The sequence below is a fragment of the Cynocephalus volans genome, chromosome 8 (genome assembly GCF_027409185.1).
Source record: "Cynocephalus volans isolate mCynVol1 chromosome 8, mCynVol1.pri, whole genome shotgun sequence".
Taxonomy (NCBI): Eukaryota; Metazoa; Chordata; class Mammalia; order Dermoptera; family Cynocephalidae; genus Cynocephalus; species Cynocephalus volans.
Genome location: NC_084467.1, coordinates 101389739 through 101405680, shown reverse-complemented (window position 1 = coordinate 101405680; position 15942 = coordinate 101389739). Strand labels below are relative to the sequence as shown.

General features: G+C 37.0%; 2 protein-coding genes across 3 annotated transcripts in view; both read left to right on the top strand.

Annotated features, from left to right (window-relative positions):
• CSDE1 (cold shock domain containing E1) overlaps positions 1-5550 on the top strand; it is a 35730-nt gene extending 30180 nt beyond the window's left edge. For both annotated transcript variants that reach the window (XM_063104161.1, XM_063104160.1), the window contains 4 exons: positions 1786-1964; positions 2786-2949; positions 3730-3862; positions 4250-5550. In XM_063104161.1, the coding sequence (XP_062960231.1) occupies positions 1786-1964; positions 2786-2949; positions 3730-3862; positions 4250-4297 (524 nt within the window). In that variant the 3' untranslated portion in view covers positions 4298-5550. The remainder of the gene's footprint in view (positions 1-1785; positions 1965-2785; positions 2950-3729; positions 3863-4249) is intronic.
• Positions 5551-5703: 153 nt separating this feature from the next.
• NRAS (NRAS proto-oncogene, GTPase) lies at positions 5704-15593 on the top strand. Its single transcript, XM_063104360.1, has 7 exons — positions 5704-5808; positions 6279-6406; positions 8195-8373; positions 10772-10931; positions 11520-11643; positions 12023-12064; positions 12164-15593. The coding sequence occupies exons 2-5, from the start codon at positions 6296-6298 to the stop codon at positions 11637-11639; spliced, it is 570 nt and encodes a 189-aa protein (XP_062960430.1). The 5' UTR covers positions 5704-5808; positions 6279-6295; the 3' UTR covers positions 11640-11643; positions 12023-12064; positions 12164-15593.
• Positions 15594-15942: the final 349 nt, after the last annotated feature.

Here is a 15942-nt window from a genome sequence, read left to right as displayed (position 1 = left end):
TGCAATAAAAATAGGGAGTTCTGTGAATGACAAAATAGCAGAAGTATACATAATGGTGGCATAGATGAGGGTTTGAAATTTCAACCAAAGGTGATGGTGTGGCTCACAAAGAATAAATCCTGTCATCTAAGAATCAGAAAACATAAAGTGGGGAAAGGACAGGACATTTGGGAGAAGAAAACATACCTTGATGAGCTGTTCCTTTACCACATGGGGTTCTTAGGAATTTCTCCTTTACATAAAATCACTACTACCTCCCTCCCCCACCTCCAATATGAATTGACTTTACAGCAAGTCAGTCTTTTAGAAACTAATGCCATGATAATACTACTAAAATAGTCATGGGAGTATGGGTTACACACACACTCATGAGGTAATACCAAATTGCCCATCATCCTCCTCCTCCAATGAGCCACCCTTCCTTCCTTTTCCCCCAGTCCACTTATTCTTCAACTCCAGCTATAGGATATAGTCCAAAGCAAGGATTGTGTGGAAAAGGAAGCTTTTCTGACATCTGCAAGCCTAGTTTTCTGAGACTAGACAGGTCACATTTTCCCACTTGATGCTAAGAACAGCTCTTTTACTTAGGAACACAACTGTGACTCCACATAAGACTGGAGTCTGACGACTTAGGTCTCAACACCACTTCCTAGCTGTATGACTGGACAAATTACTCAAATCTTTCCTATCTCAATTTCTTTATCTTTAAAATAGGGATAATATCTTCAACCTTAGAAGGTTCTATAAAGATGAAGTAGGATTCAGTATACATGCTTAATAAATGGTAGTTACTGTTATACCATGAGGTCAGACCAGCTCTCTGTAATTACTGTTCTGCCTGACTTGATCTGCTGGAATTATCTCCTCAAAGTTTTTGGTTTTGTGTGATTTTTTTTTTTTTAAATCTTCACTTACCCCTATAATCATCATAAGTGGTTAAAAGAGTGTCCAGTTCTGAAGCTTCCACTTCCAGCCTGACGTTTTTCTCTTCTCCATCTTTATTGATTAAGTGAATTCACCTTAATGCTGAATTGATAAGCAGCTGAACTCTTTAGTCCAGTTTTTATCTGTAGCCTGCACTGGCCTCCAGGTAACTTTTTTACTGCAGGGCAGAGCTCAGTCAACATGGTGGCCTGTTTTCATAAATAAGGTTTTCTTGAAACAGCCACAGCTATTCTCACTGCAGCAGAAGGGTTGAATAGTTGTGACAGAGACAGGATGACTTGCAAGCCTAAAATATTTGCTCTCTGGCCCTTTAAGAAGTTGCTGAGCCCTGATCTACAAGAAAGGAACCTGTTAGTTTGAAAGAGCCAGAATCAGAACAAAGAAAGGAGGTGGGGTGTCAGAGAAATTTATCTATGTTGTTTTTGCCGATGCCTGACTTGTTGTTTACTGTCCAGTTGAATATGGAGCAGAAATTTTTTTGGCTGATTGGCTCATACTGTGAACTTGGGAAGAAGATAGTCCAGTGGATGATATAGGCAACCCATAGTGCTTATTTTTTCTTGTAATGGGATTGTAAGTGATAGTGTTATTTTTTAAATTTCTAAGTGCAGTATGAAACTGTTGGTTAGCTAGTAAGGTACTAATGAACTATCAAGTTCTCATTTGTTTCCATGTTAGTACTTAACATTTAGGGTTTCATTTAATCTTTAAAGTGAAACTTCTCACAATTAAAAAATATTTATTTTTAGGGAACATAAAACACATTTTTAGCAACTATAAACTTGCACAGGACTATTGTGAAATATTAGCTTTTAGATTTTGTTCTGTTTCTCCTTACAGGGGATATGAAAGGTGAGGTCTATCCATTTGGCATAGTTGGGATGGCCAACAAAGGGGATTGCCTGCAGAAAGGAGAGAGTGTCAAGTTCCAATTGTGTGTCCTAGGCCAAAATGCACAAACTATGGCCTACAATATCACACCTCTGCGTAGGGCCACAGTGGAGTGTGTGAAGGATCAGGTAAGTGCCAGCATCTCTGGATCTGAATTTGATCCTTTTATGAGTTGGTAACAAAAACCTTGAAATTTTTTCAGCCAAGAGGGAAGCATCAACATTCATTTGATTTTTACTTCTACTTTACCCCTTTTCAGTGATTTGAGGTAGCTTATAAAAATAGGAAGAAAACCACATAAAGAGAAAGGAGTGACTATATTAGCAAAGAGAAAATAAGAGTAAGATAACATTATAGAATGGTGAAAATAAGTTTGAAGTGAGATTTCCAGAATAGAAGGACTATAAGTTTTTGTACACTTGCACTCAGGTCTTCTTTAGTAGACCACACAAAGAGAGAAACCATGCTTAGACGTGTTCATAAAATAAGCTTAAGGCAAGCAAAAATAATCCTAGTACTGAGATCTTGGAGAAATCCCTATGAGTTTTAAGAACGTTTTTCAACATCAGTACAGTGAATATAATATTTTGTATGGGTGTATCCTATAATACCATAACCCATCTTAATAATTCTTGAAGAGTTCAAATAATGGCTCCCTCATGATTTTGCTTAATTAAAAAACTTAGCTCATAATATTTGAAGGAACAAAGCAACCTTTCTTTATTCCAGTCAAGCTTACGATATAGTGAATGGCAGTGATTTCGAAAAGATGCTTCTTCCCCCTACAAGTTTTGCTGCATGGCAGCTGAATTGGAGCATCAACATTAATACCGTGCTTTATAAATCCCCCTTCTAGTTAGGGTCAGGCATTATGCTTTACTCAAACTGAGATGCTTTCCTTCCCTGTGATATGTCTCCCTTTTTTAGCTACTGTTTTTGTTTTTTCCAGTTTGGCTTCATTAACTATGAAGTAGGAGATAGCAAGAAGCTCTTTTTCCATGTGAAAGAAGTTCAGGATGGCATTGAGCTACAGGCAGGAGATGAGGTGGAGTTCTCAGTGATTCTTAATCAGCGCACTGGCAAGTGCAGCGCCTGTAATGTTTGGCGAGTCTGGTGAGTTTTTTGTTGTGGTTGCATTAGTAACCACCCAGGACTGTCTCTTCTAATTTCCATAGTCTCTGCTTTATCACATTACTTTTTCATGCCTGTTTTTTTCTTCCTCTTCTGCCACTTTTTGGTTATTTCTTGATACTACCTCTAGTCTTATCTTCTTTACCCCTGGTCCTCATTGTCTAACCTTAAGTCTCATATGCTTGACCCACTGAAATGGTTGGGCATTGTGCTATGGTAGCACTATGTATGCTAGATCTTAAATGTAACAAGATTATATAGTGTCCCTGCTCTTAAGGAATTTTGGTTATTAGCTCCTTTATTTCATTAAGCCATTTCTAGGTTGTATAGTGCTTGAAATTCTAATTTTTATAGCTTAGCCAGTCTCTTATATGTTGCTCCCCCGCCCCCCACCCTTTTTTTGACATTGTTATCAAGAGAGGAGCTGGGAATCTGAAGAACTACTTCATATTTCACTTTTCTAAGAGTTTTCACATCTGCTACTTTGTTCTGTGCTTCTGTGGAACTGGTCTCTCTGTAGACAAGTTTAGCGTTGACTCTCACCCAAATGATTCTTTTAGCCTATTCAGTTGGAACTTTGGGAAAAATACATATATGTAAACAAACTTGTCTGTCTTGTCTTGCCAGCTAGCTACAGAAGGCAAGAGTTATTACCTCATTAAAAGTGAGTCATTTGGGTAGTTAAACAGAAAAACAGTCCTCTGCAAGTACCTGCTTTCTTCCCACCAAGAGTTGCTCCTTCTCACCTCTACTTTATTGCAGTGAGGGCCCCAAGGCTGTTGCAGCTCCTCGACCTGACCGCTTGGTCAACCGCTTGAAGAACATCACCCTGGATGACGCTAGTGCTCCTCGCCTAATGGTTCTTCGTCAGCCAAGGGGACCAGATAACTCAATGGTATGAGGCTATACAAGGCTCTGAAGAGGCTAGTTGAGAGACCAACTTACTGTCTGAGGTCCTATTTCAGTTTAGGTCAGACAGCTTAATGAGGCAGGGAGGATCAATATGGTTTATAACTAGTTAGGACTTCTTTCTTACACATTGGTTCAGCCCCTGACATAATGGTTGCTTACAGTAAGAAGCACATTTCTTTCTTTTCCTTATACTTTGACCATAGCATAGCTAATGGGCCAGGAGGGCTTACTATAGGTTTCCTTCTCTAGGAAAAAACTGGTAGTGGTTAAAATGATTAAAAATAATGCTTTCATAGTTCATTTTAGAATTGTGAATGTACCATGATTGTCACACACCCAAGTCATTAACTCCAGTTTTATTTCTTCACAGGGATTTGGTGCAGAAAGAAAGATCCGTCAAGCTGGAGTCATTGACTAACCACATCTAGAAAGCACATCATTAATCCACTATGATCAAGTTGGGGGGATTCTGGTGAAGGGTTCTGAATATCTCCCTTTTCATCCCTCCCAAAATCTGGAATACTTACTCTATTGAGCTATTACACCAGTTTTAACACCTTCCTCGTGTTATGTTTAAAAAAATAAATAAATTTAAGAAAACCATTTTAAAATTATGCACAGTTGCAGCCTGGAAAACTTAAGGTGGCGCCTTATAGTATCAATTTTAGGAGCTTTCTTTGGTGCATTTAACGCAACTGGTAATTGCAAAATCCACTTTGCCTGTGTAAGTGAAAAATAGACTGTTATCTTGTTGGCCCTATGAAATTCTGCACTTGATATTTAGTATATACTCTACCTTCATTACTTCTGGCAAGATGTTCTGCCTTAGCACTCAGTTGCATTCTTTTCCTTTCCTGTTCATTATGCTTTGATTCTGAGGACCATATGAGGGTAGAATATATTACTTTTTAAAAATAACAGAAATCTGTATGGGCAAACCATTAAGTTGATGGCCAAATGTTAAACTTATTTTTCATATCATTTATAATCTTGTCACAATCCACTTAACGAAGTTTGATTAGATTTCAGTGAAAATTATCTTCCAGAGTAGTTTTTTTTTCCCTGGGATGGGGGGTAACTTTACTACAGTTAGTACTATGGTGCAGAATTTCATGCAAATGAGGTATGCCAGCAGCGTGATAATTTAAACGTATTTAAACAAAAACAAAAAAGACGAATGCACAAACTTGCTGCTGCTTAGATCACTGCAGCTTCTAGGACCCAGTTTCTTTTACTGATTTAAAAACAAAATGAAAAAAAAATAAAAAAAATTGTGCCTGAAATGAATCTTGTTTTTTTGTTTTGTTTTGTTTTTTTATAAGTAGCCGCCTGGTTCCTGTGTCCTGTAGAATACAGGCACTTGACCCTTGGCATAGCTTCTGTTCGACTTTATATCACGGGAACGGATTGGTCTGATTTCTTGGCCCTCATCTTAAATTGGGCACATACAGGGTCCCTGGCCAGTGGACTGAAGGCTTTGTCTAAGATGACAAGGGTCAGCTCAGGGGATGGGGGGGGCGCTTTTATCTTCCCCGCTGTCGATTGAGGTTTTGATCTCTGGGTAAAAAGGCCGTTTATCTTTGTAAACACAAAACATTTTGTTTTCTCCAGTTCTCTGTTAATGGCGAAAGAATGGAAGCGAATAAAGTTTTACTGATTTTTGAGACACTAGCACCTAGCAGTTTCATTATTGAAACGTCCAGTGTGGGAGGGGCGGGTCTGGGTGCGGCCAGCCGCGTGACTCGTAGGTCAGAGGCCCACGTGGCCTGGGCGGGGACTCGGGCGCCTGGGGCGCCGACTGATTACGTAGCGGGTGGGGCCGGAAGTGCCGCTCCCTGGTGGGGGCTGTTCATGGCGGTTCCGGGGTCTCTAGCATTTTTCGCGGTTGCAGTCCTAAACCCGTCCGAAGCGGAGGCAGCAGAGTTTGAGGTAAGGTTCTGGAGTGCGTAGCGTTCGGCGTTGGGTCATAGAGGCGTCTCGGTGATGCCAGGAATCGAACAGAATCTACGAGCTGGAGACAAAGGCCTTGGGCGGGGGTCCTTCGTTTTGGGTCCTACGTGGAGATTTCTTAAGGAGGAAGGGGTCGCGGCCTGAAGGCCACCTTCCGGAGCTGAGACCACTTGCGGGAGGAGTAGAGAGGAGGGTTTCCTTTACCTTAGGCTGAGGGCGGGGCCCAAGGACTATGGAAAAATAGGAAAGGATGGGGGTAGCTAGAAATCTGAGGCCAACGCTAACCTGCATGTTTCTTCGTTCCTGAGTCACTTAACGACCAAATGGAGGGTCACGTGTATGGAACCGATACGCTTTGAACTCTGGTTCTAGTTACTATTGATTACAGAAAGCTTTGAAGTACTGTAGATGTGGCTCTCCAGTTAATCCTAATTGCTGCTTTCCCACAGGTTCTTGCTGGTGTGAAATGACTGAGTACAAACTGGTGGTGGTTGGAGCAGGTGGTGTTGGGAAAAGTGCACTGACTATCCAGCTAATCCAGAACCACTTTGTAGATGAATATGATCCAACCATAGAGGTGAGGCCCAGTGGTAGTCGGCTGACCTGACCCAAGCTCTCACTTTCAGTTTACCCTTACCCATATCCTTTATCCATTCTTTAGTTGCAGAAATAAGAGGAAAGAAAATAAAAGTTATTTTGTGTACTACATTCAGTAATACAATAAACAAAGCTTGCCATATTTGTAGAGAAGAGTTCATCTTTATTAGCGGCTGAAGATTTTCTAAGAAGTTTACAATATTTAACAGTTGTGTAAACTGTTTCAAACTTAGTGTTGAACTCAGTTTCTTCTTATATGACAGCTCCATTAAACAGATACACAAATCATAGGGAGAGAGACTGATTGTGTAGGAGATAATAAGATGGAGATAAAAGATTCAGAGATCTGGGTGTTCGATTTTCATTTCTTAGCTAGTTGAAGCAGCTGAGACTGGGTTGGAGTAGAAAGAACATGATATTTTGAGTCACTGTGCTTGGGATTTTGGTCCCTGTTTGCAGTTTGTTTATGTGGTATTGAGCAAATCACTTAATCTCTCTGAGTCTCATTTTCCTCATTTGTTAAATTACCATAAACTTGTCCTGTCTACTACACAGGGACATTGTGAAAAATCTAATGTTTAAATTATTTGTGAATGGTAAGCACTGTGTGATGGTACTTAAGGATTTTATTGTTATTGTGGGAGTACATGTTACTGATTGTCTTCAGTAAGTGACATTGAAGGCCCTTTAAATAAAAGGTTTTATAACTTTGTTCAATTTAGAAGTATCTAACTCGAGATTATTTTATGTTAATCCATACCCTGGCCTCCCTACTACTTGGCTACAAAGTGGTTACTTAACAGAAACGAATATAGTCACTGTTAAAAATTGATTGCTAATCCTTGGCAAAATCTTTATTTCAGGCTTAACAGCTTTAATAATCTTATATTAAAATTTTAATATTTTAATCAATATTTTTCAGAGTTTTATTTATTGAGGGACAATTGACGCAAGCAAAATACAAATCTTATATAAATCTTATATCTACAGCTCAATAACTTTTTACATTTGTATATACTCATGTAATCACCACCCGAATAGCAATATAGACCATTTCTAATACTCCAGAGAATTCTCCCAAGTGTGATGTGACATTATTAAAATACACTTAAAGCCTTAAAGTTAAATTGGAGGTATTTTTTTATATGACCTATGTGTGTCTGCCTTTCTGAGGAATTAATTATAACCGTACCTTGTTTGGAACCTTGAGGAATTTGATTCAGGAAAATTCCATGAAGGTTTAATTCGTCACGATGAGAAAAAAAAGTTTGGTATTATAACCTTCCCTGAAACAAAAGGTATTAAAATAAACACTAATGAGCTATATCTAGGGCCAGCTTATAATTAGTTGAGGTATGTTTAGGGTTTTAAAAGTAAACTAAATAGCTCAAATAGAACAGTTCAGTTCATAGCTTAGTAAAATACACTGTGAACTTAATCTCTAGTCTCCTAACTGCAACAGAGCTGTTTGAATTGCTGTGTTTTGTTTTGTCTTGTTTTTTCTTTTTTCATTTTTTCCAGGAACAGAGTAACCACATTTTCTTTTCCACAGGAATATACGATTTGGGGCTTTTTTTCCTAGGGTTTCATTGAGTACTTTCTGTTTGTGATGACATATTAGCAGTTTGAGAGACAAACCAGATAGACAGAAATGGGCTTGAATAGTTAGGAGCTTATTTAACCTTGGCAATAGCATTGCGTTCCCTGTGGTTTTTAATAAAAATTAAATCTTCCTCTCTCCCCACCTTCCTACCCTCCACATCCCCAGGATTCTTACCGAAAACAGGTGGTTATAGATGGTGAAACCTGTCTGTTGGACATACTGGATACAGCTGGACAAGAGGAGTACAGTGCCATGAGAGACCAATACATGAGGACAGGCGAAGGCTTCCTCTGTGTATTTGCCATCAATAATAGCAAATCATTTGCAGATATTAATCTCTACAGGTACTAGGAGCATTATCTTTTCTGGAAAGATAATTGTGTTGTGAAGCTTTGTGGGGAAATGGGTATACCATATTAGGGAAGATCCAGCTTTTTATTTATGGGAAGAGTTGGTTTTAGAATGTTTGACATTGATAATCTGGGGTTATTACTGAAAGTAAGTACTGGAATTTATATAATATACTCTCACTACAATGTGTGATAATACACATAAATGAAGCTTGCTACTGAGCATGATTCAGAACTAGAGTTGTAATGAGAGATTACAAAGGAATTTTATAGGGGAAAACACCTCTGAGAAACATCCATTAGTAAGTAATAGGAAAGATGATAGGAAGAAATGGATGGGGAGTAGATAAAGATGAAAGCAAGGCAATGGAACGTAAAGATTGTCTTCTGCATAGAACCATAAGGTTTCAAAACTAGATTGGACCATAAAAAATTCTAGTACAACATTCTTGTGTTACACAATCAGAAATAGAGTTCAGAAGGTGGTTTGTTAGATTTTTGGAGTTATGATTGTTGACAGTAGCAGACCCAGGACCAAAAGCCTAGGGCTCCTTTTTTTCTTTTCTTTTTTTTTTTAAAGCTAAGTTAAGTATACGGGCTCTGCCTGGGTTGAATCTTGGCTTCATCATATATTAACTATGTGACTTTGGGGCAAACTGCCATTTCTCTGTGCTTCAGTTTTTATAATATGAAGGTAATAGTACATACCTCATAGAGTTGTCGTAAGGATTAAACAGGTTGATAAATATGTACATCACTCAGAACAGTGCCTGGCATATGGTAAGTGCTACGTAGGTGTTCTGTCTACAACCTTGAGTCCTGGCTTATTTTCCATCCATATGGAGATATTTGCTCTCAGAAGCAAATTGGTCCAAAACTGAGTTCAGTGTGTTCTCCTAAACCTGCTCTACTTCTCATTTTCTCTTTCTGGAAATAATAGCATTATTTAAAACACCCAAAACTTGGCAAGCATCTAATAAATATTTGTTGAATTTCTAGAAGTCATTTTTCTTCTTTCTTACAAGACATTTATTTTTCTATACATTTATGCCCTACCCCAAACCAAAGAGTATTTAAAGCATCTTGTAAAAATGCGTATAGTATAGCAAGATAAAATTAATGAAAAATAGGCTTAAGAAGTGAGGCAGAGAGAAAATAAAGGTAAGAAAATAAAAAGAGAAATGAGCTTATTCTGTGTGTGCATGAAGCCCCAAAGACCTTCTAAAGATAAACTACAAATTTGGTAGCTGTTTTGAAAAGGGAAGTAGCCAACTGAAGGATTCAGTATCTGTATGCTGAGAACAAATCAGTTGTTTAGAAGAAGCATAATTATATTAAGATCAGAAGGAAATTTTCTCATGGATCCTCAAAGAGGGTTATTTAATGTAAAGAATGGTAGTTACCTAATAATAGTCCAGGTACTTTAGGCTATCTTATATTATCCCTTAACATAGGTTATTGCCATCATACCAAAGTGTAGTTCTGCGAATAGCCAGTGGAATGCAGTTCAGGTACATAACTGTGTAATCCAAGGGTAGAGTCTATAACTGTGCATTATGGTAGCTGTATCCTTATATGGTTATTTACACTTAAATTTATTAAAATTAAGTCAGATGTAAAAATTAGTTCCTTGGCCACATTAGCAACTCAGTTTTCAAGTACTCAATAGCTACACGCAAATAGAGACCGTTTCCATCAAAAAGTTACTGGAAAGCATTGGTCAAGAGCATCTAGAGCAGTAGCTTCCCGTCTGTGCTGTGTGGTATGTCTTACATGTCATTGAAGGGAGTGCTTTTATTTGGGAGTTCCAGATCCTTCAGCCCCTCCCTTTACTAAGAGCAGTTCTCGTGTTTTCTATTTTGTATCTTTGACTTCCAGTTATAATTTTGTTCAAAGAAAATGTTTGGGCACCACCCATCTTGAAAAGTGGATAGTGTATTCCATTAAAGACTCTCAAGGGAACTTTAAAAAGTTATTTAGAGGCAGCAAGCTTTACTTTTTATACTTCAGACCTAAATCTAGAGTGCAGTTTCTGGTTGCTAATTAAATCCAGAGCCAAACTCTTTGAAGAATCCAGGATCCTAACTAGGGCATGTGTCAGGATTGAATAGCCACCTACTTTCACTAGGAGGTAAACTGGTACAGCTTCCCTGTGGCTGCTGCTTCAAGTCTAAACCAGACTCCTTGGCATACAAGTTCTTCTGTAAGTGGTAGACAAAAAGGGAAACTCAATACTAGAAGTTAATAGGGTTATATATAATTAGCCAGTTTCTTTTTTTTTTTTGGCAGCTGGCAGGTAACAGGGATCAACAGTTTCTTTTTTGCCCTAGCTGTGTATTTCTTCCTTACAACTTGTTTTTCTTATGTTCTGACAACATATTCCCTTTTTCAGGGAGCAAATTAAACGAGTAAAAGACTCAGATGATGTACCTATGGTGCTGGTAGGAAACAAGTGTGATTTGCCAACAAGGACAGTTGACACAAAACAAGCCCATGAGCTGGCCAAGAGTTATGGAATTCCATTCATTGAAACCTCAGCCAAGACCAGACAGGTATGGTAGGGCTTTCAGCATCTGCACAAAGGTTGGTTTAAGGTAGAGAAGTTGGATTGATTGATTTTGGCAGAGATGTGGTCCACATTCTTTGTTGTTATAGGTTTTTAATAGGTTTTTTTTTTTTTTTTTTAATCTTTAGTTTAAACCCAAAATGAACTTAGTATTCTAGGATGTCATTTTTACTGCTGCGTTTACGTGGACAAATATTTCTAGGGAAGACCTTTGACTAAAATTTTTGTATACTTTAGTTCTTTCTGCATCAACACCAGCTGCTGTTAGGGATTAAGCTCTCTTGAATGGAATCTTTAGGTCTGGTAGTTCTGTTCTGTGTATCCCACATTACCTTTTTTCCTTTGCTTGAATGCTTTTTGTAAAATGTATCATTTTTATATCAGCCCATTCATGTGATTCAATAGGAATGCTAAATTTAGTGTCTTTTTCTTAAATTACCCTGTTTCATCAGCTATTAATTTAGTAATCAGGATTTAAAATCCACAGAAAGAAGTACCAATGAGCGAGAGCTTACAACATAGATTGTGTCAGATGAGCTGTCTTTGTCATTTTCTTTCTTTCATTCTTTTATAGGGTGTTGAAGATGCCTTTTACACACTGGTAAGAGAAATACGCCAGTACCGAATGAAAAAACTCAACAGCAGTGATGATGGGACTCAAGGTTGTATGGGGTTACCGTGTGCAGTGATGTAACAAGGTGAGCATATGGTCTCTTGACATAAGTATAGATCCTATTATTTGTGTCAGGCAACTTGAAGAAGTGTTAGTATTATTGTTTGTATATTGCTATTTAAAAGTTTCTGTGTACTTCTAACTATAAAATATTTTCCCTATGGCACCCTTTCTGAGAGTTTAAACTATTTTTTAAAAAACTATTTTTAAACTGAGGTTTAAACTATTTTTAAAACATTTAGTTATTAAACTGACATCTTTTTATTTTTGATAATATTAGAAATTATAAGATGTTATTTATCAAATGTGTGTATACCATATATTCTTGGCACTGATCAGGAGTTTGAAGGATCACTACATCGAAATGAAATAATAATGATAAGATGTGTGTTCTCTTCTTATAGATACTCATAAAGTTCTGTGATCAGAAAAGAGCCACTTTCAAGGTAGGAGAAACTTGGAAATGTATTATCATTCTTGTTGATTTCTTAAACTTTTTTTTCGTATACTCTGAGTCACTTATACAAATTTCGTCTTTCTTTCAGCTGCACTGACACCCTGGTTCTGACTTCCCTGGAGGAGAAGTATTCCTGTTGTTATCTTCAGTCTCACAGAGAAGTTCCTGCTACTTCCCCATCTCTGAGTAGATCAGTACAATATTCTCTTTTTGAGAAATTCTCAGAATAACTACCTCCTCATTTGGTTGTCTGACTAGTGAAATGCACCTCTTGTTACTCCCCAGTATTTTTCTGCCCTGGGTTCTCCCCAAACACACACAAACACACCTCTGTCACCCCAGGGTTTTTTTTTAATCTGAAAAACAACTCACACTCTGAAACAGAGAACCAAACTGTAGACATGAAATTCTGTTGAAAACAGTGTCTTGAGCTCTTAAGTAGCAACGGCTGGTGATTTTTTTTCTTTTTACTGTTGAACTTGGAACTATGTTAGCTTTTGGAGAAATGTCATAAATTACTGTTTTGCCAAGAATATAGTTAATGTTGCTGTTTGTTCTGTTTGTAACGTATCAGCTATATTCTATAAATTGGCATCTGCTCTGTATTCATAAGTACAAAAGTGAATACTGACTTTTGAGTCTATCCTAGTCTTCTCGACTTTTGTGTAATTAAATCCAATTTTCATAACAAAGTGCCTTTTTCCTAGAACTGGTTTGTAGACTTCTTTTACAATAGTTCAGTGGAATAGATGTCTCAGAAACCATTATACATGAAAATGAATGTCTAAGATATGTCTATGACTTACCTACCTTTGAGGGAAAGCTATACCTGTATGATAGCAGATGCCATTTCTTACATGTATGAAGTTGGTTTTCCAGAGGCCTGTTTTGGGGCTTCCAGGAGAAAGATGAATAATTACACTTAATTTTTACTTAATCTCCACATTTTTTGTATGTTACTACCTATAGAATGTATGTAATTTGTTTCTTCTAGCTTACTGATCTAATGTTTAATGAACTTCCATTTGTATTCAAATTTGGGTTATACCAGAAAGCTCTACATGTGCAGGTATTCAAATATTGTAAAAAATGTGGTGCGGTGTTATTTAATAGCTGTGATCACTGATTTTAAAATCTCAAATATATTAACAAATTACATTTTTACTGCATATCATGGTATCTTAATGATATATATAATTGTCCTCCATTCCCTTACCCCACCCTTTGCCCCTTACCCCATAGCGATAGGGGCTTGTTTAATTATTTCAGTTGAGTAAAGTGTGGTGCTCATGGATCGGGGTCACAGTTTCAAAACTTGAACGAGCCAGTTAGCATCATGGAGAAATTCTTCTGCGTTCACTCATTGCACCAGTAACTCCAGCTGATAATTTTGCTGGATGCCTAGCGCTGCAAGGAAAAAAGAGGTCAGTTATCATGAGTCCTTTACCACCTGAGGAAGGTCAACTTAGAAGTCTTCATAAATATTTAGACCCTTTTTTCAGCCACATGGAAACTCTGAATTAGCCAATATTTTTTTTCATTTGTGAATGAGGATGCCTCAAATCAAATAGTGTTTTAAATTTTCTTTATTTATAATGTTCTTTGAACCGTTTAAACATGTTGATAGTCTGTGCGTACCAGATAACAAAGCTGATGAATTTGTTCAAAATTAGAAGTAGACTTTGGATTGAAATTGTTTGAGACAAAAATAGAAAATATAATTATTTGATAGTTATGAGGATTTGGAGGCATGGCATTTCCATTTGCAGATAATACCCTAGTAATTCTAATGAAAAATAGACTTGGATAACTTTTGATAAAGACTCATCTCAAAATGGCCAGTTTCTATTCTGGTCTTCTAATATCTAAATACTTACTTAGGGTCCTCCATCTTCTAATATGAATTTTCATTTATTAAGCAAACTCCACATTGCCTTGAAATGCATTTAGAAGAAATGAAGAAATGTACTATGCCCACAGTATAATAAACCCAGAGAGTTGTGCTCCTTACTGCTAATTCTGGGAGCTTTCACACTACTGTTGGCATCTGTAAAGGGAAACTCTGCCTCTGTTTTTCTGCTCCTTTTGGAGTATTGCTCTGTAATCTTCTTGAGGCTAGATTGAGGTTTATTACCTCTGTAGAGTTCTTTTTTTAATTGTGTATGTGACCGGCAGTGTGACTTTTTCTAAAAGGTCGTTAAATTTAATAGGTTAGGGAGAAAGATAGTTATTCATCATGGGCTCTTGTGCCCATAGCCCTTGTATTTATGTACCTTATAGTTTCAAGTGTGTTCTAAGCACAGAAGTATCTTAATGGGGCCAAAATTCAGACTTGAAAATGTTCTTTTAATAGCTTCTTAAGAAGTGACACTTAGATGTGAATTTTGGCACAATAAAGTGACAAACTTATTGTTAAAAGCTGAATAATTTCAGTGTGGTATAAAATGTGGTTTTTAGAATTTGTTTGTAGTTACCGAACATAATTCTAGTTTACCTCAAACTCTGAAAGTCTCATTCCCTAAGTTAAGTGCCTGGCCAGCTGTCATAAATTACATATTCCTTTGTTTTTCTAAAGATTGCACATTCAAGAGTGAAAATGATGTGTTCTGTCTAAAGACTACCATGCCTAATCTGTAAATGAATCTGTTAAATGCTGTATTTGCTCCTATATAATTACCATAGGATGTTACTTGGTAATACAATATCATACTCATTACAATTTTCGCTTTAGGAGTATAATAGGTAAAATTAATCTCAATTTCATTTTAGTGGGCCCCATGTTTAGTCTTTCATCACCCTTTAAACTGCTGTGAATTTTTTGTCATGACTTGAAAGCAAGGCTAGGAAACACTTTAAAGAGATATTTTGAATTTTTTCTCATTCCAGAGAAATTTGTGGGCATAATCATATTTTGCTTTGTATTTACAGTCATGAACTCTTAAGCTGGCAGCTATAACCTAGAACTAAAAAACGGTGCATTCTGCTTCTTGTAATTCATCTCTGCTAGTAAATAATAAGCAGGGATAATTAATTAGGCAAAATATTTTATTTGGATAGTTTTTATAAGCAAGGGAGTATAGTTCTTGTACATTATTTTTCATCTTTGCTGTTTCTTTGAGCAGTCTGACATGCCACAAAATTATCTTAACGTATTTGTTTTCTATAAGAATTGTCTTAAAAGTGTTCTCATTATCAGAGTAGTTGTAGATATATTTCAAAACATAATTGGTGATTTTTAAAAGCCTGAGTACTGCCCTCAGAAGCAATTATTTGAACTCTACTTTGGAGGAAAGGGAGGATGTCAATGGAAGTTGTATGACTTATATTTCTGTGCCATCAAATATAGGTGAAAATATCAATTGTGCAATTCTGCTGTTTAAATGGGAACTGTTGGCCTCCTTGGCCCTAAGTGAAACAGCCAATATTTTAAGTTGATTATTTTATTGTAAATTAATCCATCCTAATTTTTTTTAATTTGGTTGAATGTTTTCCTTGTTAAATAATGTTTAAAAAATAAAAACTGGAAGTTCTTGGCTTAGTCATAATTCATTTTTCCACTGAAGCACCTTTATAAAAAGCTAATATTAGTTTCAGACTTTTGGATATGACATTTGGACAGTGTTGGGAGATCTGAGTTTCTCACTTTATATCAACATGAAATATGTCAAAGCCTACTTTAGAGTATTACCTTGGGGATGATTCATAGCTATTTGTTAAATTCTCATACATCAATATGGAACACTTAAAACTATCATTGGAGATCTTTTTTGTGTGTGTGTGGCCAATTACCAAAACCTCCCTCCTTCCTCCCTCTCCCCCTCCCAACAATGTCCTCTCTGTTCCCTTGTCATATCAATTTCAAGGAAT